Genomic DNA, 22,513 nt, shown 5'->3' with positions numbered 1-22,513 from the left:
TGAAGTTCAATAACATAAAATACAGCTCTGTCTGAATAATAACTAGAAAATTATGTTAAAAATCTTTTGACAGAGAACAGAGGAGTCTATGTGAAAAACTGACATAATTTCACACTATAAATATTTCTTACTGCTCTTGCTAGGATATCTTCAAAACCATTATCAGTAGACATTTGATTATTTCTTAAAATAATTAAATACTGGTTTTGGTTTTTTACTTTTAAAGCTTCAGCTACTGATGCATTATTTTCAGACTCTTTCTGACCAAGTACTGATGTCACTGACAGTTTAAACAATTTCATGAATTTTGCAAACAGTACAGAACAGTGATGCCATTATGAGGGGTAATAGTTGTTTCGAAGTCTCAGATGCAGTGGTGAAGAGGTTCACAGCTGATGACATTTGACAGTTCTTTTCAGCTGTAGGCAGTGGTGCTGATAATCAGCACATCTAGTTAGTTCAAATACCTTTCATGCTTTATGATTAACAAGCAAAATTATAACTGAATAGATTACTGCCTGGCATCTCTAATTGTCCATACTCTGTTTGTCTTGAAAGGTCCTTAATGACCATATGGAAAAGCAATGTACATTCTTATTGTATAGATTTTGTCTACAATACAATACATTTTATTGTATAGATTTTTTTTCAAAAAATAATGTTGTATTTCTTTAAGCAAAACAGTTACATTTTTTATTTTCTTTCAACAGACTGTAACTTACGAAATGTCACTTTTCATTGTGAAAAATGTCAACAAAATTGTTTAAACAACCACCAAGATGTTTGTTGATCAGTGCTAGCATTCCCTTCCTTTTCAAAGGACCAAGTAGTTGGTCTAGACAGCACCAAAGTGGGAATGAAATTCTGGCTGTACTGAAATCAGCAATGATTTTACTACTGATTTCAATATGATGAGAATTTCTCTAAATGTCAGAAAATACACCAGGATCCTCAACACACCCTAATGTCATAAGAAGTTTGCTTAAAGATATAGTGGTCTTTGTTAGCAATATTAGCTTTGTTCTGTTCTGTGAACAAATGATGCTGATTTGTGCCTGCTGTAAGCAGCTCCTTTCAAAAACTTTTGTACTTGAAAATAGCCACACAGATAGACTGCATGCAAGTAGGCTGCAATCCCATGCAGATAGACTGCAGCTTGAAAAGAGGCATTTCCTAAAATATGTTATGATACCTTATGGTGCTTGGTTTGGATCTGGAGTTGTTCAATGTCACAGAGCACCTCAGTTTACTCTGAGTATTAAAGATCCTCTGTAACACACCCATCTTATATGAGGATTGCAAACATATGAAGATGACTTGATGGTTTTCTTTGGAGCTGGGTCCCTCTGAGAATGACCCTTTCTTATCTGTGGTTTGCACCAGATGAGCTGATGGCTGTACAGATAACACTGATATCTCTCAGAGCTGAGACAAACAGTTACAAAGTTGGATGTCTCAGTGAAGACTTGGACATGTTTTGGGGACTTAAGAACAGCTGGTTAATGTTAAACTAGCATTGTATTTTGTATTCGGTGTATTTTTACTTTTGTTTCTAGTTTTATGTCTAAAAGCATGACCTGAAATTTTGTTTTAAAATTTGTGGATTTTTTTTTTTATTACACATGCCTTGGGTTGAGGCCTCCAAGAGAGGAACCAGATTAGTTTTACTAACTGTATAGATTCATAGCTGGCTTTAGAATTCCCTTGTGCACAGGTGATTGGAGCCAGGCAAATGCTTGTTCTGTTGTTATTTGCTTCACTATGCATCCACTTTTTCCCATTCTTGGAGACTGAGTACTGGGCTAGATGAGCCTTTGTTCTGACATACCACTGTCACTCTTACATTCTTCCATAACCCACACAGACTGTGTCTTGTCAGGGGCTAAGTTTTGAGAAGCTGGTTCCAGTATTTATAGGCCATGTCCATTTTACAAAAAGAAAATGGCTGGAAACACTGCCTGTTTACCTGGCTCAGGTAAACAGTAGAGTCTCATAAAGAGTGACACAGAATTTTATCACTATCCCATTGTGTTGGCTACAGCATGATTTCTTAATAGGGTTTGCAGCTTGTGCTTCATAAGTTTACCCTTATGGGGTAACAAATAGATAGTGAATAGATTTCAGGAGGATCTTGATCAAGCAGATTTGCTCTCCTTGTCCTTTCATAAAAATAAAGTCTGTGTTTCCTTGAAACATGAAATCTGCAGATAGTCAGAAATGATCAGGTTCTGCATTACTTTACCCATTTAAATTCTGTGAACTCAAGACATCTCTGAGCCATGGATCAAGCAGGAGGAGAAGGAATACCACAGAAATACCGCTCTTTCCACAGCACTTGCGAATAGCTGCTCTTGGAGACAAGACATAAAGCTTGACAGAGTTTGGTCTGACCATAAGCAGCCATCCTCATGCATGGCTCTGCAGCCACTGAATTGTCATCCTTAATGATGAGATGTTACTGTTTTTCTGCATTTGCTGTAGTCAAAATTTTCTTCTGTCTCCTTTTCCTGTCTAGTAAGCTTGTTCTCCCTGCAAAGGAGGTTAATGGAGTACATTCACTTGCAGTTTTACAGTCCTTTCCTTAGTTTTTCTTCCTTTTGCAGATTTTTTGATTGAAGCCTGATTTCCCTCTCTGACAGGCTCAAATTATAATGCATACCGTAGTTCTTGTTCAGCTACTGAACAAGGAACACCGTACGTTTCCTACATGCCATAGGAGGTGTATAGGTAGCAGAAGAATGCACTGAGCCATTTGGAGACCAAACATTCATCTTAACAAAAGAAATGCCATCAATTCTTCCAGAGAAAATTTATAGATTTCTGAAATCGTAAGTGGCAGTGTTATAACTCTGGATTTCCTCAACATTGTATTTTGTGTTATTGCAAGTGACAAAAGCTACCAAGTCTCTGATGGCCTTGAACATTAACTTCACTGAGTGCTTTGATTTTGTTAAACTTATAAGTAGTCTTCTGTTGCCAATTCAGATAACTTAGTTTCTATTTTTGGTGTCTCAGGTGGCAATTTTTTATCACTGTGTTTAACAAGAGGTCTTTTAAAGAGTTTAGGAGAGTTATTCAAGGCAGCTGGTCAAATGGCAAATGTCTTCTATTTCTTCCCTTGTAGTCTTTGTTCAATTTAAATGGAAAGGCTATATAGATGAAGAACTTTCTATTTTTTTGCTCACTGACAGGATATGTTAGAGCAGAAAAGCATAGTTTAAGCTTTCCAAAAATCGCATGCTGTTGCTAGGTTCAACTGGATATCTGTATTGTGTCTACATGCATGGACCCTAATCTGTAATGGGAATACAGCAACCCTGGGGTTAGAATCCAGTCTGTTCAGACAAAACCTGTATTACCTCAGTACATCAGTCAGTAGAACAGGTTGAAAAAACTGAATATTTTGATGAAAAAAAGGAAAGCTTTCTTGGTGGAAATTTTTCGCTTTTTCATCAATCTATCTTGAGAATTTTACTTTGAAAGAAGGGTGCCAACCTCTGGAAGACTTATTTTTCTCTTCTCCTGTAGAAAGTTGAAAGCTTTACTAAGGGTAAATCTATACATATTTATTTAATAACTGCTTTATGATGAAGCAGTTTATTGGGATAGCCAATTCATCTTCAGCATTGCCATTCAATATCTCCCCTGAAGAAAGGTGTTAATCTGTCCCTTAAATGTAGAGATCACCCAAAATGTATTTCTTTTCTGAATGTTGTCATCCCTTGCAAGATAGTTCAGTGACCATTAACTTGCTCTGGAGCCATTTCTTCTTATACTGAACGTGACATAGTCTCCATTTCTGGGCCACAAACTTGGGGTGAAGGAATATGGGAGAGCACATAAGGGTATATTTGCACTGTCAATTAATGTAGCTCATTGGTTTGCTCCTTGGCTCTTGTCCTTGGTTGTCCACACTCAGTTCATTGCTAGACTCTCTGCTGAGGTGGAGTAGCTGTTCCCCTTTCAGATGTACCTCTGGGAATAGTTTTCTCCATGGACTTCTTCCTGCAGACTATATGAATGAATAAGTAGCAGATTTATAGTCCTTTAACTTGCAAAGTCTCCCAATGGTATCCTGTCAGACACTGTACCCTCCAACATTTTCACACACCCACATGCCACACCAGTGCATGCTTCTCATATCCTTCTTATTTATAAAACAGCACTTTGAACAAGTTTCCCCTTCCTCTCCAAAAATAATAATTGTAATTCAGTAGAGTCACTGAGGGTCACTGTTGGTAATGCAGGATTTTTGGATGTAAAAGATGTATAGGCAATAACCGTGTCAAAAATTACCAAGGCTAAATAAATTCTTATCTCTGTGAATATTCATATACATCTCATAAAAATTCTCTGATCTACATCAGACATTCATGAACAATCCATTTGGTGTTCAGTGCATAGACTAGCAAAACATAATTACGCTTTGCTAACATATTTCATGTATGCACATGTAAACATTTCAGATATTTGTACCCTAATCATGTCTTTTTTTAAATCATTACTTTCTTAATTTCTCCTTCAACTTCTGATTAGTGAATTTGTGTGGAGACACAGCTGCAGATTACATTTAGTTAACTAGAGTTGTGATTTCAATGAGATGGTGGTACAGTGTAGTAGAGTTTGCATCTCAGTGGATGTGATTCTTGTGCGGGGGGACTGGGTCCACTGGTTTAATGGATTGACTGCCATAGTTTCCTTCAGTAGTAGAGAAAAAGCTTGTCTACCTCTGATGGCCTCACTTTAGGAAAGACACAAATAATTAGCTAAATTGGAGTGATTCCACCCTCTTAGTCCTCACTGAGAGGTCTACAGGCAACTGTGCTCTTTACTGTGCAATTTTAAGTGATTAAGAGCAATGTTAGTAATTAAGCATTCAAGAAGGACACAAGCAAATGGTTAGGGTAAGTACAAAGTGGTTTAAAGCATCAGATCATAATCTAAATACGAAAAGAAGAAAACTGCTGCAATGCCAGCCTTAAATCTGTCAGACTTTAGTGGGATCCAGTGTGATGTAAAATTCCTTTATGCCAGACACTTGCAGGACAGAGTTTAGTTGATTTCTAGTAGTTGGTGATTGTTCAGCCCAATGTTCTATTCTGCTGTCCTTCCCTGCAAGAGAAAAGGTGCAAACCAGTAGACAGTCCTACCAAGGCACAACGGTAATTTTCTCTCACAATAGAAAGGTGCGTCAGTCCCTTCCAGGTTCTGTGCACAGAGTTACCTGGTGTGGTAGACCTTTGAAGCCTCTTATCAGCACAGAACATTTCTGATTTCAGAAAATGTCTAATTTGAAATATTGAAATAATATATATATATTTAAGTTTTCTTTATAAAGAGCATTGTTAAGTGATCTTTTTATCCTTGTCTACTAGGTTTCAAGAGGTTTTATGTCAAATACAAAAAAGTCTTTGCAGGACCCTGTCAGTCTTGAATCCTTGAAACTGAATTCAGGAAACTACCTCACCTTTGGGTATGGTTGGCTGGAAACCACTAAGAAAATTGCTGTTCTATCCTTATTTGATGCTTTCTATATCTTCTATTATGTGAAATACTGGCTTCAAGTGAATATATAAAAATATTTGGGGATGAAAAGATCTTAGAATATAGCACATTACAGTGGAGCGTCTCCTTGCTATCTAACTTTTTTTGCTGACTATCTAGCTTCATAAGTATGCAATTTACAGATTAATAACATCATTTTCATCCTCAGAAATTAATAGTTCAGAATAACAGAGCATGATGAGAAATGATAACCAACACTAAAGGTTAGCAGCAGTTAGCAAAGGAAGCCATATATATTGACTGTCCTCCAGAAAATAAATTAACAAATTCCACAATAGGTCCGTGATACTTCTGACAGATTAAAGAATTACTATGGTCTTATTTAATTGCAATGTTTTAGTAAATTTACATATTTTAAGTTAAAAATACTATTTTAGCACATAAATTCTGTATATTGTGGTTACTACTATTTTTCCTGCACTCAGAAATGGTCATTATATTTAAATGTGAAGTCTTTAAAACTGTGAGGACACAAAAAGATCAGATTTATTTTATGAAAATGTAATTTAATTGAAATAATTTTAAATTTTATGAAACATTAATCATGAGCAGAATGTCTGTATGAAACATTAATTTGAGGCAGTAAGAATAAGCAGCTGCAGTTCCCTGATATGGTATCTGCAGCATTTATATTAATTATCTCATAACATAGACTAACTGAAGTAGAAAATTCATTATGTTTAGTTAAATAGTAAGGAAATCAGAATGCTTTTATTTGTTACTTTCAAGGTATCTTCCTAAAATCATTGGCCCTAGAGGTAACAGATGGCTAATAAACTTCATGAGTTTATAAAAATAGAAATATACATATGAAGTTTTTCAATTTACAGCCTTTTTTTTTTAAAAAAGTTCCGATTATACATATGGGACTGTAAAAAGATGACTGAAATGTTTGTCCCATCCTTTAGCTACAAGTTTGAAGGGCTTTTTGTCATTCTGCCAAATTTGTTGGGTTTTGTGACCACATTTCTTTTTGCCATGTGTTATTCTTCCCATTTGTGTCAGAGATGATACAGAGCTAGAAATGCTGCTGTATACTGCAGGAATTGTAAGGCCATTTGCATACAATTTTAGTTCCGGTGTTCTTAGACATTTAGAGTTAGGTAAATGAGGACTAGCCCTTAGTCTGGAGCCAGGAATTTTCAGTTCAAGCAATCAGTTCCTCAGGCCTAAGTTCATAAACCTTATGCAGAATGGCAGCTCTGCAGAGTACTGACACTGAATAGGTACGCTTTATAAAATGTTCCAGTTTAATAGATATTGTCTTTAAAGGCAGCACTGAATTCTAATGACAGTATTAGGGTTACCATGTTTTCACACAAGGGGCCCCTGGAAAAGAAACACATTTAAGTGCACGTACTGGATGTGCAGTTACTCAGTGTATCTCAGATACATAAGATTTACTGTGCAACCATACAGTAGTACATGAATGGTAGGTAATGCATTGAAAGGGCATTAAACTACATAAGCATCAGGTGTGGAATGCTCTAAATAGTCCTTCTCACAGTTAAGTTGGAATCGCTGTGGTAGCCAGGTTTCCGGATGTCTAGCAATCCTGGACAGATGGTTGCAGTCCTCAAGTTACAGCAAGAGAAAATGCTCTTGTACTTTTCGGGGAAGACAGTATAGAGTAACAAGATAGTAGATAGTAGTATATTGTACCTTTTAAAGGGGGGTAGTCTTTCATATAGTGAGGAACCTTCATGTGAATGGCATGATGATCACAGGACATGAATGACTGGACACTGCCATGAGCAATCTGATGTAATTAGACCTGCTTTTAGCAGAGGGTAAGAGACTGAAAGACTTCTGGAGTTCCCTTCCAAATAAATAATTCTGTGATTCTGTGATCATGTGCAGTGGTTCCAACACATAGAAAAAGTTGGAATGATCAGAAGTATTGCTTTAGCATACACTGATTGTTAAGTTACCCATCTCACATGGAGTAATTCCTAGTTTGCTGTAGGAGGTGGTTGATGTGTACCCTGGTCTTCAGATTGTCCATATGCTCTCTGTATATTTACTTCTTGGTTATTTTATTATATACATGAATTTATTAATATAGTTGTCTCTGATTGTATGTGCTGGGGATGATCTTCTGCAGTTCTGGTTGTCAGGGGTCTGTATCTTGAAACATATGATAGTGTTGTGTGGCGAGCACAACCACGTTGTGATAGCGGAGTACCACATTGTGTGCCTTCTGGCAGGGCAAGGTACTTCATATCTCACTGAAACAAAGCCTTAATCTTGCTCCTGCAACTTAATGCCACTGGCCATATCGTCAGTAAATCATAGTTTTGAGGCTAACTGGTGTACTGGGTTTGCGTGGCAAGGTTTCGGTAGCAGGGAGGGACTACAGGAGTGACTTCTGTGAGAAGCTGCTAGAAGCTTCCCCCATATCCGATAAAGCCAATGCCAGCTGGCTCCAAGATGGACCTGCTGCTGGCCAAGGCCGAGCCCATCAGTGACAGTGGTAGTGCCTCTGGGATCACATATTTAAGATAGGAAAAAAGTTGCTGTGGCACAGAAACTGCAGCCAGAGAGAGGAGTCAGAATATGTGAGAGAAACAGCCCTGCAAACACCAAGGTCAGTGAAGAAGGAGGGGGAGGAGGTGCTCCAGGCGCCAGAGCAGAGATTCCTCTGCAGCCTGTGGGGAATTTCTGGTAGGACTTGTGACCCTGTGGGGACCCACGCTGGAGCAGTCTGTTCCTGAAGGACTGCAGCCTGTGGAAGGGACCCACGCTGGAGCAGTTGGTGAAGAACTGCGGCCCATGGGAAGGACTCACGTTGGAGCAGTTCATGGAGGACTGTCTCCCGTGGGAGGGACCCCATGCTGGAGCATGGGAAGAGTGTGAGGAGTCTTGCCCCTGAGGAGGTAGGAGCCGCAGAGACAACGTGTGATGAACTGACCCCAACCCCCCATTCCCTGTTCCCTGCACCGCTGGTGGGGGAGGAGGTAGAGAAAATTTGGAGCAGAGTTAAGCCCAGGAAGAAGGGACGGCTGGGGGGAAGGTGTTTTAAGATTTGGTTTTATTTCTCATTATCCTACTGTGATCTGATTGGTAATAAATTAAGTTAATTTTTTGCAAGTCGAGTCTGTTTTGCCCGTGATGGTAGTTGGTGAGTGATCTCTCCCTGTCCTTATCTCGACCCACGAGCCTTTTGTTATATTTTCTCTTCCCCATCCAGTTGAGGAGGGGAGTGATAGAGCGACTGCATGGTGCTTAGTTGCTGGCTAGGGTTAAACCACAACACTGGCCATTAGTAGATTCGGGAATGGAAGTGTCATATTATGTTGTTATATAAAGACTTTAGGAATATTCTGGCTGTGGGGCACAGAAGACGACAGATCAATGGGTGAGTTCTACACTTAAATTACTGTTAAACAGTGTGCTAATAATTTCTTTATGTTTGTATGGCTTCCTTCATAATTGTCAGGCCTTGTGCTCTTAGAATTGAATATTGAACTGAGATCTGTTGCTGAAAAAGTAGGGGAAAGTATCTCTTCCTGAAATGAACAGAGACTCAGGTTCTATCTACAGCCTCATGGTCACATATATTATTGTGAGATGCTACATAGTGTGGGGTGTGTTTTATTGCTGGGGGTTTTTTTTATAAATCACTTTTTGACCCTTCACTTAAAAGCTACTCCTTAATGCAAGATACTCCTTAAAGTATCTCAGTGTGCTTATTATGTGAATATGGTAATGATTTACACTTGTTAAACTACAGATAATTTTATATATATGGCTCTATGTGTTTATATAAAAAGTATATACTGTTAAAATAACCTATATTCCGTTATGTCAGAAACCAAAGACTGGTTTAAATATGTTAGGGAATACAATCCATTATGCTAGTCCCAAAATATGTTCCACATGTCTTTATAGCTTTGAGCAGCACTATTTTTACTTCTTCATCAATTAACTTGAGTTGAAAGGCACTGACAGAACACATACTGATTAGCATTTTCAAATATTCTACTTCCAGTCAGTAAATTATATTCAAATACCAACACAAATTGTAACATTTACAGTATGTGAAAACAAATTGAACAGTTGGTTCCACCTAACATTAAAGTAATATTTATTATAAAGATATTTCTAGATTGGGGACCTGTAAGTTTTCAGATCCCTTCATTTTTTTGCATAGCCATATACGTTGGTTTTAAAAGACAGTCAGTTTTTATTAATTCATGACAGGAGACTCCAGTAACCTTTGAGCTAGTGACTGGATTTTACCCTGTACAAATTCTCTTAATGGCTACTAGAATTGATTGTAATAGCAGGAATGCCTTGCATTGGCATTAGATAAAAACAGAAGTACTTGTTGGGAGGTTCCTGAGTGAATTCATGTGATTTAATATGCATTTTTTGATTACTATCTAACCTTCTACAACCTTTACTGTCTGTCTTTCACCATAAAAGATTCATCTCCCAGTCTATCAGGTGAAATAATAGTCTGAATAGATCTGAATTACCTCATCTTGACCTGTTTTAAATCAGTACAGACCAATGCATACAATAATTTCAGCAGCATGTATCTTTAGAAGCTGATCACCAGGATGAAAAGTCCCTAAGCATATTCTAGCATGCATCAACCCATTAATTAATACAATTTTTCATGATATAGCATAACCCTGAGCAAGCACGTTTCAATGGCAAATAGCGTTCTAGTGAATGGAGTGTTAGGCTGATCCTCTCTTGTTACAGAATACAAGGTTTATTCACATAAATCCATGCGACTTAAGGTGGAATGCTGAGGCAGGTACTGTACTGAGACAGTATACAGATCAGAAACAAAGCCAAATGTAGACATTTCCAGTAAATATACCTGAATTTTTTTGTGACTTAATGATTTTACTTAAGCATAACTCAGTTACGTTGTGCAGCCCAGCTCCTCTGAAAAAAAATTGTGTTTGTGATAATGTCTGAATGTTGTTCTCTGCTTCTTACTAGTTTCTGAAAGCTACTTTTTAGACTGAACTCTTTTATATCTGTTTTGTGTTCATCTGAATGTTCTTGGAAAGTTGAACAAAACATTGATAAGTTTCTGTGTGAGTGGGAATTAAATTGTTTATTTTACTATTTTAAAGGTTATTTTACTACTTCTTTACGTTTTACATGTCAAAACAGGAACAAAAATCTGAAATGTGATAAGTGCTTTTAGAAAAAACTTGTATATAGTTGAAGTTATTTGATATTCAAAATTGTATCTAATATGTGGAAGATGTTAGAAAGGATTTTATACTTTTTTAATAACTCACTTGATAAGAATCTTCAGTTTGTCTGTGTATGTGTGGCTGACTCGATACATGGAACATGAAATAGGATTCTTTCTCTAGTCTGAGGCCCTCAGTTTACTCAGAATGTACAAATACTGCCTTAGTAATTTTGGCCACAGTATAGAAATATGACTTTATTATGAAACAAAAAGTTAGGAAAGATTCCATAGTAATACAATATTATATTAAGAAGTAACATGGTATCTGTGTACTGATTTGATATAGAAATGGTCAAAGAGCTGCTAACAAATACTAAGCACCACCAGTTTTTATTCTTTGAATAACCTAACAAATTCTATTAGTTTCCAGCAATTTTAATCATATACGTTCATGAGCACTGATATATGTGGCAAAAATCAATGCATTTTTAGCATTACTTCTATATATGCAGCATTCTTTTTTTGCTGGACTGAATGTGTGAGCAATTAGTTTATACTCATATTTTGTGTGGGCAGAAATATCTCTTGTTACCAAAAAATTGCCTGATCATACTGACTCAGGTACAATGAAGTCATTGCTGACTATCCTCTAACTATGTATTTTTTCATAAATTATTTTAGTAACTAAAAACCTATGAAAAAATGGAGGTAGGTTTGTCTAACTTTTGATCAACTCTACTTGCTCTGTGCTTCTTAAATAAGACAGTAACATATTTATCACACGTATTCTTTTGATAATAAATTGGCTGTTAAGTAATCTGAACTTTGTATATTTTGTTTTATTGTCTTTTCTTTCTTTTGTGCTATGAAAGTTGGATGCTTCCTACTTTTTAAAGTTTAAGCAGAGGATATTTTAATTTCAAAATAATTTTCAAATCATTTCAGACATGAATTGTATTACCTGCTCTCTGGTTCACCGAAATTGTAAAATGTTTTATAGAGTAAATAATCTTACCCTAGGCTGATGCACAATGTAACACCATTGTGCTGTGATCAGTCTACTACTGTACAAGTCCAGTTCAAGGTATTGGTGAAAGAAGAGAGAGACTGGGGCGGCAGGCTGCAGCGGGAGCAGGATCCTGTCCTGAATTGCCCATCCCAGAGTTTCTCTCGAGATGTCTCTGCTACTCCCATGGAAGAGATAAGGTAGTGAACCAGAAGTAGTGCCGGTAACAGCTACTTTCCTGAAACAGTAATCTGTGTGTACCTGAGACAGGGACAGGAATGAGAACAGAAAACTGCTACGTCCTGTCCCACACCTACTTCTTACAGTGCCTGCATGTTATCCAGACATCAGCCTCTTCCTTTTCCGGGGCAGGAAGCATAGCAAATTGAGAGGACAAGCAGAAAGCACAGGATGTTTTCACGAAGGGCAAAAAAAGGAAAGAAGAGTTTATCCAAAAGCCTCAAAACAATGAATCATCCCCATGTCTCATTTAACCTTGCTTAACATTAAAGCTGACAGGCCCATCACCACTTCCCCAAAGGTCTTGTGCTACTTTCTGGACTTACTTTCCCCCAATTTTTTTCTTTTATCACCAAAAATATTTTCTTCCTGAAAAGAGATTTTGTAAAAATTGGACTTTTTGCAAGGTGATAAGACTTGAGACAGCTCTGTTCAGCAGGTTGGTAGAGAAACATAGGTAATTTTAGGCCCTATTTATTATTATTCAGTAGTCTATTTGGAGGTTGCACTACATATATAAGTTCTAAAGGCAAAATTTCCCCCTAGAGTGTACCTAAGTATGGTACTTGCCCTGCAAGCCAGAAATTGTGCTGTTTTCATAATTTGAGAATGACTGCTTGATGTGCCATTTAAAATTGTTGCGGGGTGGTGAGTAGTCTGATCAGACTGATCCAAATAAAAAAAATGTTAAGCTTTGAATCAACATTAAACCAAGCAGTATTCATGATGTATTAGGTTATGGTAGCCCCTATTCTTATGAATAAGTTTGAACCATAGTTGTAAAGCACAATTGTACAAAAAGTTGTTAAAGAATAACATTGATCTTGAATTGTCCTGGAATTTGCTTTTAGCTGTTCATGCATACCGTACAAAAACACTTTAATGGAAATTTGTAAAATATGGTTTCTGCCATATAACATTAGAGTTATATTCAGTTTTGCAATTTGCTATGCATATATATGACAGCTGTAGAGCGGCTTCCAGATTATTTTCCTAATGTAAGAACATGCAAAAAAGCTAATACACAATCTCTGGTTTTATGTGTTTGTAACTTAACATGGAAGCAGGTTCATGCAAGGTGGACTGTTTCATGTACTATGTTAATGCTAATTAAATTTATTTGGATTATCTTTGAAATATCAATCATAGTATATTTAGAAGTACAATATTTGAAGCAGTAAATATATTAATGTTTAGCCCCAAGCCTGAAAATACTATCATTTTAGATCTTTCTATTCATATAAATATATAATTTTAATGAAGAAAATCTTATGCAAATTTAACGTTAAGAAGTTGACTTTCTAGATGCCACATGAATTGCTACCTATATAAAATATAGTGCAAGCACCATTGTGTGTGAAGAAAGAAGAGTATGTGGTGGTTCTTGTCTGTCAAGTTTTGGCAAAAGTCTGTATTGAGATAGGACCAAACTGGGGTTTTACTACCCAATTTACCTTTGGGAACTGTCAAAAGATTAAGTTTTTTCCTTTGAGAACGTTCCTCTGTCAAGCCACTAGTCCTCTGCTTCTCTGTGTTACCTGATGGGGTGCAGCTTTCCTGCCACTGTCATGGTTTAAGTAGTCCAAGCACCTTGTACCTAATAATTTAGGAAATGGGAGGTCTTGGCCCAAAGGTACTCAAATGCAAATCTCTAACTATAGAAATAGCTGTACTACTTTAAGGAGCTATTTGCCACTACTAATACCTTATGTTCTTACATACTTATGTAAATCTGTTCTCTGCTTTGTCATTTTCCAGTATAAAATATCATGTTCTAATAAGGTCTCTCTCTTTTTTAATAAGTATTTTAATTCTCATGTCAGGATAGTACTAGCTTTTTTCCCCAGTAATCACAACATAAAAAACTGAATTATTTTTGTCAGATTCCTTTATGTTTCTTAAATGCTTCAAACAATATAATGTAACAATATTTAGAGAGGACCATATACAAGAGTAACCATAGAAGTGAACGAATTCCGAAATCAGATGATAAGGAATTAACTTCAAGTAGTCCCAACAAAAACCACTTAACAAGAACCATAAAATGAAAAATACATTCTTAATTATTTTTTGTTTCTTCTTATTCTACTATTTTAATGCTAGGATAGCTAGATCTTGAAAAGCATTCTGGAAAATAGCAAGTATACTGAAATCTGAAACTTAAACTTCTCAATGGAAAATTCCAAAATAGAGAAGAAAAAAAAAGGGGGGGGGAAGGGGGGAGGGGTGGGAACAAAAAAAAAATTCAATGTATTTTACTTTCCAGCAGTCAAAATTAAATTGCATGATTAGTTGTTATTTAACCAACTCAAAATTTTAACATATTTTAAGCATCCTGTGGAAATGAAATGATTGATAGAAAGTTTCATGGCAAGAATTCTAATTTGCTGTCTGGTTCTACCATTTAAATCTTTTTCTGAGATGCTAGTAAATGATCTAAATGTTCTTTGATAAAAAAACTGTGATACTCAAATTTGAAACATGAGACATTGTTATAAACCCATGCTTTAAATCCTTGCTGAGAACACAATTTGTCCATGTAAGTTATTGTGTGGATTAGTGTAGTTCTGCTGCATCTCATGTATATTTCCCATATAGAAGACATCTACTTTTACCTGACGCATTAGAAATGTCATGAACCAAAAATTCACTGTGCATTTAAATTAATAATACAGTAAATGTCATTACCTGCCATGTTTGAGAGCTGACTCCAGCACTTCAGTAGCTACAGGGTATAAAATAGGCAAATGACAGTTTGAATCAGTTTGGTTTGCATTGCCTAGATTTTTGAAGATGATCTATTCCCATGATAAAGTTATCGAAATCATTAAAATTAACAAAAATTATTACAATTTTCTCATTCATTGTTTTGAGATACAACCCATAATTTAAATTGTCAAGCAAAGTTTGGGAAAAGGGTTATAAGAAGTTGAAGTTGGAAGAATGCCCCTAATCTGAGATCTAATATGGGATGTGTCTGAAGCCCAAAATGTGCCATATGTACCTTCCATTTTGAAAGGAATGCAATTCACAGGAGCAAAGAAAATGTCATTTTGTGTCATATTGTGCATGACAGTGGCTAGTACCAGATGCTGAAACAGCAAGCTCTATTTTATTCTTATACCTTATAGCTAAAGAGGCACTATCTCCTTTTCTTAGGGCTTTTTTACACCTTAATGAGCTTAGGAGATGATCCACTTCAGTGTGTCTATTTGGCTGCTTCTACAGAAAGGAGGAATTCATACAGTCTCTCCATCATGCAGCTGCCATGTGCATCCTTCTGTTAGTGTTATTCAAGCTAAGCTTTTACTTGTAGCTGGCACTTCCTCATGCTCTCCCTTTAAATATATATATACACACACATACATATATATATGGTTATATGTGTGTGTCTGTGCCTGGCAATGAGCTTATGTGCTGGCTTTTGAGTAGATCACCTCAGCATCAGAGGTTAATCAGAGTAGCACTGCATATAGACAAGTTAGAAGTAGATGAAAATAGCCAGGTCAGTGCACCACATTAATGTAGCTGTTATTTCTGGGACCTGTGGTGGTGTTACACAGTGTTGTGCAGGGTAGATAAATCAAAGCAGCTAGATGGCAGGTCAGGTACCCCTAATGATGTGCTGTGCTCCACACCCTAAGATTCTGTTCTAAAAGTCTTTCTCTTAAACCAAGTGAGGTTAGTTAGAGAAGGGAAAAATATTATTCTATTTCACCTGAAATGGGAGGGGAATTGAAGAGCAGCAGGCTGTCCCAAGTTAATAGCTGATTCTTTATGCTGACCTGTCAGCTGGTGCAAGGATTGGTAAAGGAAGGTGTCATTGTAGCAAATGGTAGAAATCCCACAAGTTTGAATTATGTTGTGTAGTCTTGGCTTAGGAGACCATTTTCATCTAGTTGTTGCAATATGCCATTTTTGAGCATACATGCCCATTTATCATGAAAAAAAAAATTTTCCCCAGTTCCATATCAAATTATCAGAAAAAAATTTGTTCTGTTACACAAGAGAAAAGCACAATACAAGTTTTATTAAAATGTCAGTTCATAATATATGCAAATGTATGTATCGATTGCACCTAAGTCTTGCATGGAGAGAATCAAAGTCTCAAGAGAGACTTCAGCAAAGAACGAATAAACAAATGCTTAGATGCCTGCTGTTGTACAGGCATTGATAGTTGTTGGCATAATGACATGTTTCAATCTTACTCTAAAATACAAACAGGTATTTCACAGTATTCAATTTAATAAAGTGTGCTGAAGGCTATGTCACCAAATATTATGGATTGCTACATAATAAAGGAAAAGTAAGCTAACTAGAGATTTATTTTCAAGAGCATCACTGTGAAGCTCTGCTAACTTAGGTATGAGCTCTTCAGATGGTAGCTTAGTCAGTTACTGGTAGACCTGGAAAACAATCCTGATTTGGAAGTGGTAACTGTTTTCAAGGGCAGTGGAAGGTATTTTGTTACCTAGGGAAGCATATATCCAGTGCCTTTCCTGCTTTTGTCATCTTCCAGATTCTGTTATTTCTCTTGTCTTCTCCCAGCTTCTCTCAAACACATGAAATAGGAAAACAGAGTTCTGGAAGGGATATCTGCTTGCTCCAAGCACACCTTTTTTTTGTCTTCTCCAGCAGCTTAATAGTGAAGGTGGATAGGGCTCCTCACTGCACATCTCTTATCTGCTTCTGCTGCTGGCTTCACTACTAATTACCAGCACTGTACAACAGCCAGTCTGCTGCTAATCTGCTGCTCTTGGTGCTACAGATGGTCTCTTTGGTCTTGCGTGCTTTTTCTACCTTTGCTGTTTCTGGTCAAAGAAGCCATCCTTTCTGTCACCAAGCGGCTGTACGGTTGCTTGTTTGCAGTAAGGTGCTTACGAATGTTGGCTTGTAAAACTACATTCAATGAAATAAGCTTTCAGGACACACTTGAAGCACTTTCTCTGTCAACCCTATTGCCTCTTTTCATGCTTCAGCATAGGAAAGCAAACTGGGTGTTCCTGCATTATCTGCCTAAATCACATCTCCGACTTGTTCTGGTAGGGCTTTCGTTACTATTGCCTTAATGAACATAGAAATCAAACTCCAAAAGACTGTCATGAGAGTGTCCACCATACAGCCTCTTCTACAGTAAGATGTGAAAATATCTGTGCTAGAACTGTTTATGGTAGTTTGCAAAGGATGTTTTTAATTTCTAGATATATATAATTCCATAATTGCTTTACATATCAGGCATTTATTTCTGAGGAACTTAATTAGGTTTTGAAGGCATACCTAAGTAATGAAACTGAACTTTATGAATTGAAGAAAACTGTGGAACATATATGTTTATATTATTTTATGTATTTTACTTTTTTTTAGCATAGTTTGGAAAGTTCTGTTCCACACCCAGGAGAAAAATATTAAACAGCTCTGCATTTTGTTTTTCAGTGTGCAGTGACCTGGAATTCAGGGAGGTGGCAAACAGATTGAGAGACTGGTTTAAGGCACTTCATGAAAGTGGAATTCAGAATAAGAAGACTAGGATTGTTCAAAGACCTGAAAGAACCAGTAAGAGATTTCTACTTGTCTTATTTGATGTTCTCTTTGATACTTTTCTGTGCTTTTGTATTTCCATTGCTAAGACTTGCCTTATTCTCATGTGCTTTAAATAGGCATGTGTATGAAACCATAACTTTGTGCTTTTCTAAAGCTAATTTCTTATTTATGCCTTAGTACTGATATAAGATGTTCACATTAAACTTTCAATGTTATTTGGGAGCACTCTTGCTTGTAAGAATGTATGGCAGCTACCATTAACAATGCTTTCATTTGTGAATGCTATCAAGTTGTCTATTTGGTAGAGCTTGATAATCAGCTGCTATATAAGGAGACAAAACAAAACAAACAAATAGGGATTTTGAGCAACTTTTCCATAGAGAAAAGTGAGTTGCTGAATGGCTAGCCCTAAGAAACAATGTACAGGAGCTGTAGTTATGTGTGACCCATTGTTGCTAGTTGATGCCACTGTGGGTGCTGGTATGGAAAATCACATGGAAAAGAAGCTTGGAAGTAAAAAGGAATTTTCAAGGATATACTTCAAATTGGAAAAGACTCAGGAGTACTAATGAAGTGGAAACAGTAGGGGGCATAATTTGTTTTTAACCCTCTCAAATATTTAAATAGGTTTTTTGTTGTGGAAGGTAGTAAAGTTTTAAAATGTAATTATCAAAGGGCTTATTTATAATAGCAATTGAAGTGTGCAATAATAGTTTCAAGAGTGATGTCCTACAGTGAAGGAGAGTAAAATTAGATTCCTTAAGCCATTAAAACTTTACCTTTCATTAATATGAAGAGCAAACTATGAATTCCTCCAGAGTGTGTTTCACAGAACTTGGCCACCACTGGCTGCTTAGCTTAGTTCCTTCATTATTAACTTTTTAAGTACTTGTGATTAATTTTTTTGTTTTAGCTTTTGTTTGCTATTTGTAGCGTTACTTTTTCTTTTTTCAAGAAATCCATTTATTTCATTTAATTGGAAATGTCATTTCTTTGTGTGATTTTTCATGCCAAGGAAATATGAATAATTCTGTAAAACACAATGAATTAAAGATGATTCTGTGTTATCTGGGAATACTTCTCTTAACATTGACAAAAAATGTTTCTGAGGTAAGGTGGTAATACAGTAATGTCACTTTTTATTGATATTTAAAAAAACACATTTAAAAACATAGATTTCCAATTTACATTCTGGTTGGTGCCCATAACTGGCATGTGATCTGCTTCTCATCCAGTAACGAAAACAACAGAAATACAGAGTTTGCAGGTAACATGCTGAATAGGTAAAGTCAAAAATGCAGCAGAGCTTTTTTAGAAGCCTGATAATACAGTAAAAGTTCAAAAAGAAATTTGGGCAATGATAAAAGAAGCAACTGTACATCTAGCAAGTACTACAGCATACAAATAAAAAGTCAGTGTTTCAAGTAATTCAGTTCTATGTAATACAGGAATGTAAAATTCATAATTAATATTTTGAATACATTGAAACATAGTGCAAGCACAAAGTTCTTCAGAGGGTGAGATTTTTCCCTTAGACATTTTCCTTGGCTTTTTTTCCTTAAGCACACAGGTGTCATCGATAAGACGTAGTATCTCTACCTGAGACAGGTATTTGTATCATGATGTGTATGTGGATATATTATACTCACTCGCATGCAGTCAAGGACTGTATTTAGGCTTAAGATCTAGGATTTTAATGTGTGACTAAAAATGCAAGAGTCTTGTGGATTTTTGGACCTTGTCAATTTTTGGACCTAGAAATATGTTATGTAATCCAAACTGGTTGGTTTGTTTTCAAACTTCGATGGTCACTTACTATAACTTTAGCAACACCCGTAAGATTGAGTGGTGTCTACCTAATGTTGATTTTACATCTAGTACATCCTAAATGTTCATGTTTTGGCACTTCATGTACAATGCAGAAGATAATAGCCATCTGCTTAGATTATGTAGACCAAAGCAGTTGTGAGATATGTGGGTATTTTTAGAGCAGGTTGTTCAATTGCATGAAGCACTTTGGACTGTGAGGTCTGTGAGCACGAGGAGCTCTTCTGCAGAAAATGTTATGGTCCCGTTCTGATTAGCTTCCTCCAAAGTTTTGGGGTCTGTGGGATCTTTCCCACCTAACCGGAGCTAGTAAAGGAATCTTTCTAAGGCAGGTAGAGAGATGTATTTGCCTTTAAAGCCTTCAGATGAGGATCTTCTTTACAAATAGAATTGTTCCAATTGAGGGGAAAAAATGGGTTTCTGGCCCAGTTTTCAGAATATCCTTTTGGAAGCCTATAAAGTCATGAAGTTCTCTCTTTTGACGGTATAAAGAATTCACACGTACTTTAGGAGGTACCTCAAATTTTAGGCACAAGTTAGACTGGATCCTACCCTATCAGTTTTTTGAGAGACAGAATCAAGAGTTGATTTGAATAGCTAAGAATAGGCTTTTCAGGGCTCTTTTTCATCAACAGGTAAGGAAATAAAATCTGTGTGGAAAAATCTGGTTTCAGTGTACTACTGACTTAAAATTTGCTGTGAACATGGTGCTGTCAGAAATGTTTGAATTGCACTTGTAACAAGGTACCACAAATTAATCCTAAACAGCTAGAATGTTGTACAAAATATTAATTGATTACTATTCTGGTTTTAAATTAGATTTTTTGTTTCAAAGAGTTATACCTCATCAACCTTAAAATAGAGGTAGTGTTGGTACAAGAATGTTGAAAAGTTTGCTATTTGTTACAGAAATGCTAGGAGGTAAACATGGAAGTTTGATGATAGGCTTTGGCATGTTTATTTTCTTTTTACTACAGCAAAGCAAATCAAATTGTAGGAAATGGTTACATGTAAGACGTTCAGTTTGTCCTATCTTCTTCTCTTTTTCTCTTTAAAAAAGATTTTTTCAACAAAACCCACTGTGTTTCACAAAAACATTTGAACAATACCTGTTTAGAGTCTAGTGTTTTAGTACTGTGGTCAGTTACTCAAATTGCGTATATCTAATTGTGAAAAAAATTTGCTTTCAAATATAAAAGATCCTATTTGTGCAATACTTACTTGATTTTATAAATAGCCAATAGTTACTTGATTGAATTAATTTGACAGGCTACTGCAAAAAGACAGTCCATCTATAGACAGAAAGTGATCGAATGAATGTACGATCAGTAGTTTTCTTTCATTTGTGGATTTGGGGATGAAAAAATTGTTTAAAAACTGGTTTCATTAGTGCAAATATATGGGTTTTCTGGTATGTACATTTCTGAACTTCAAAATTTCTCATTTGAGGCAGCAAAAGATACTGTATCTTATGAGAAATTAACATGTCTGTGGTTTAGAAGAAAATACTAGGTCACTATGTCCCTGTAAAAACATAAAGAAACAAAAATAATGCTAACCATTCAACATGGTAATGTCCTTTCTAATAGCATTAAGAAATTCTTAAAACTGTTCTTCCAGAGCTAAGCTCTTGAGTAGTACCCCATATCAAATCCCTCAAAGTTAGTCTCCAAGGTTGTAGTAGGTCCAAGACATCAGGCACATTAATTTTTAAGTATACCAGGGAGTCCAGCCCCTATTTGGGGATGTCTGAGAGCTACACCTAGAAATAAATCTTGCAAAGAACTTCTTAATCATGTATAACAACCTTAAACTTAGCACATGAGACTTAGTGATCTGTAGAGAACAACAGTTACGACAAAAAGCCACCTGAATGCAGCTTCCCCTTTCAGAGTCCTAATTGTTCTAGCAGATCTCTGGAGTTGTTCCTTACGCTTGGGGAGTTAAAAATCTGCTTTGGCACCTTTTCCCCCAGGCTGTCCTTTATTCTTGTCATAGAGTTCCTCACTGAGTAACCATTCTGCATTTAAAAAAGCAATTTGTGACATCCTTTCTGGTTGTCTGTTTGCATTTAGGATTTTTCATATTTCAGTCTCTCTGGTGGCACTTGGGACAGGATTTATTAAAAGGCTTGGGCACAGTCCTTCTGACCAAGGTAGATGTGGTGCAAGTTTATAGTGCCTTGCTGGTGCTTTTCAGAGTTGTTCCAGCTATTAAATAGTCCACGTTGAACTGTACGATCATTAATATTATTTCTAAACAAACCAAACAGTAGTGTTTAAGTTGTTCTGCTAGAGCCATCAATATGCTGGTAACAAGTTAAAAATGTAAGGTGCCTACATTGTTGTGTTTTTACAAGAGTTGCATAATTTTGTTCACCTGACACTTTTTTCCAAAGCTGAATTTTATTAGTAATGCAGACTAGAATATTTCAAATAATTAATAAGGTTTTATTTCCAAAATCCCTTCTGTGTCCAGATGTATTCAGATTGCATGTATCTGGAAGTATCATTACTATAAATGCTATATAAACACTTAAATCTTGTCCTCAGGCCATTTATGGTCTAAATAGATGACACAAAGGGGAAAAGGATACTTTACCCCCATACTACAATAACACCCCATTATTATTATTGCCTTGTGGATGGGGAAATAAGGAGTTGAAAAATTAAGTGAGATTTTATGTTCCTGTTTAAAGTCTTTTAAAATATTTGTTCTATTTCTTATTAATTTTGTGTGATAAAAATCTAGGCAATGAATGTATCAAATGCAAAGCACAAAAAATACCATAGTCCCACAAATATTTCTACTAACAGGCAGTCTATTTCTGAAGGATACTTGTGCACCTTGTCATGTTAGAAGTTGAAAGACCAGAGGCCAAAGGTAATAGAGAATCTTCTTATGGCTTGGGACTAGTCTGATTATTTGGAGTCTAATACACTAACAATTTTGAAAATAACAGAAAAATACAAGAAGTCTGAAAGAAAATTACTTATAATTGGCTTGTCTAGAAGTAGCATGGAGAGATATTATTACACTAAAATTGCCAAATACCCTTACAAACACACAGCAGGAAAAGACCAATTTTGTATAGAAAAGGGTAAATAAAATTAACAATTTCAGATTTTTGCTTGGAGGTTTTTACTTAATTCTGACTATCCTAAGTTCCT

The 22,513-nt window shown here is 36.2% G+C and overlaps 1 protein-coding gene across 1 annotated transcript in view; it reads left to right on the top strand.

Annotated features, from left to right (window-relative positions):
* SPOCK3 (SPARC (osteonectin), cwcv and kazal like domains proteoglycan 3) overlaps window positions 1-22,513 on the top strand; it is a 232,245-nt gene that overhangs the window by 191,942 nt on the left and 17,790 nt on the right. The window contains exon 7 of the mRNA XM_052778733.1: window positions 17,409-17,528. Coding sequence (XP_052634693.1) covers window positions 17,409-17,528 — 120 coding nt within the window. The remainder of the gene's footprint in view (window positions 1-17,408; window positions 17,529-22,513) is intronic.

Source organism: Harpia harpyja, chromosome 2 (genome assembly GCF_026419915.1).
Source record: "Harpia harpyja isolate bHarHar1 chromosome 2, bHarHar1 primary haplotype, whole genome shotgun sequence".
Lineage (NCBI taxonomy): Eukaryota > Metazoa > Chordata > Aves > Accipitriformes > Accipitridae > Harpia > Harpia harpyja.
This window is presented reverse-complemented; position numbering and strand designations above follow the sequence as displayed.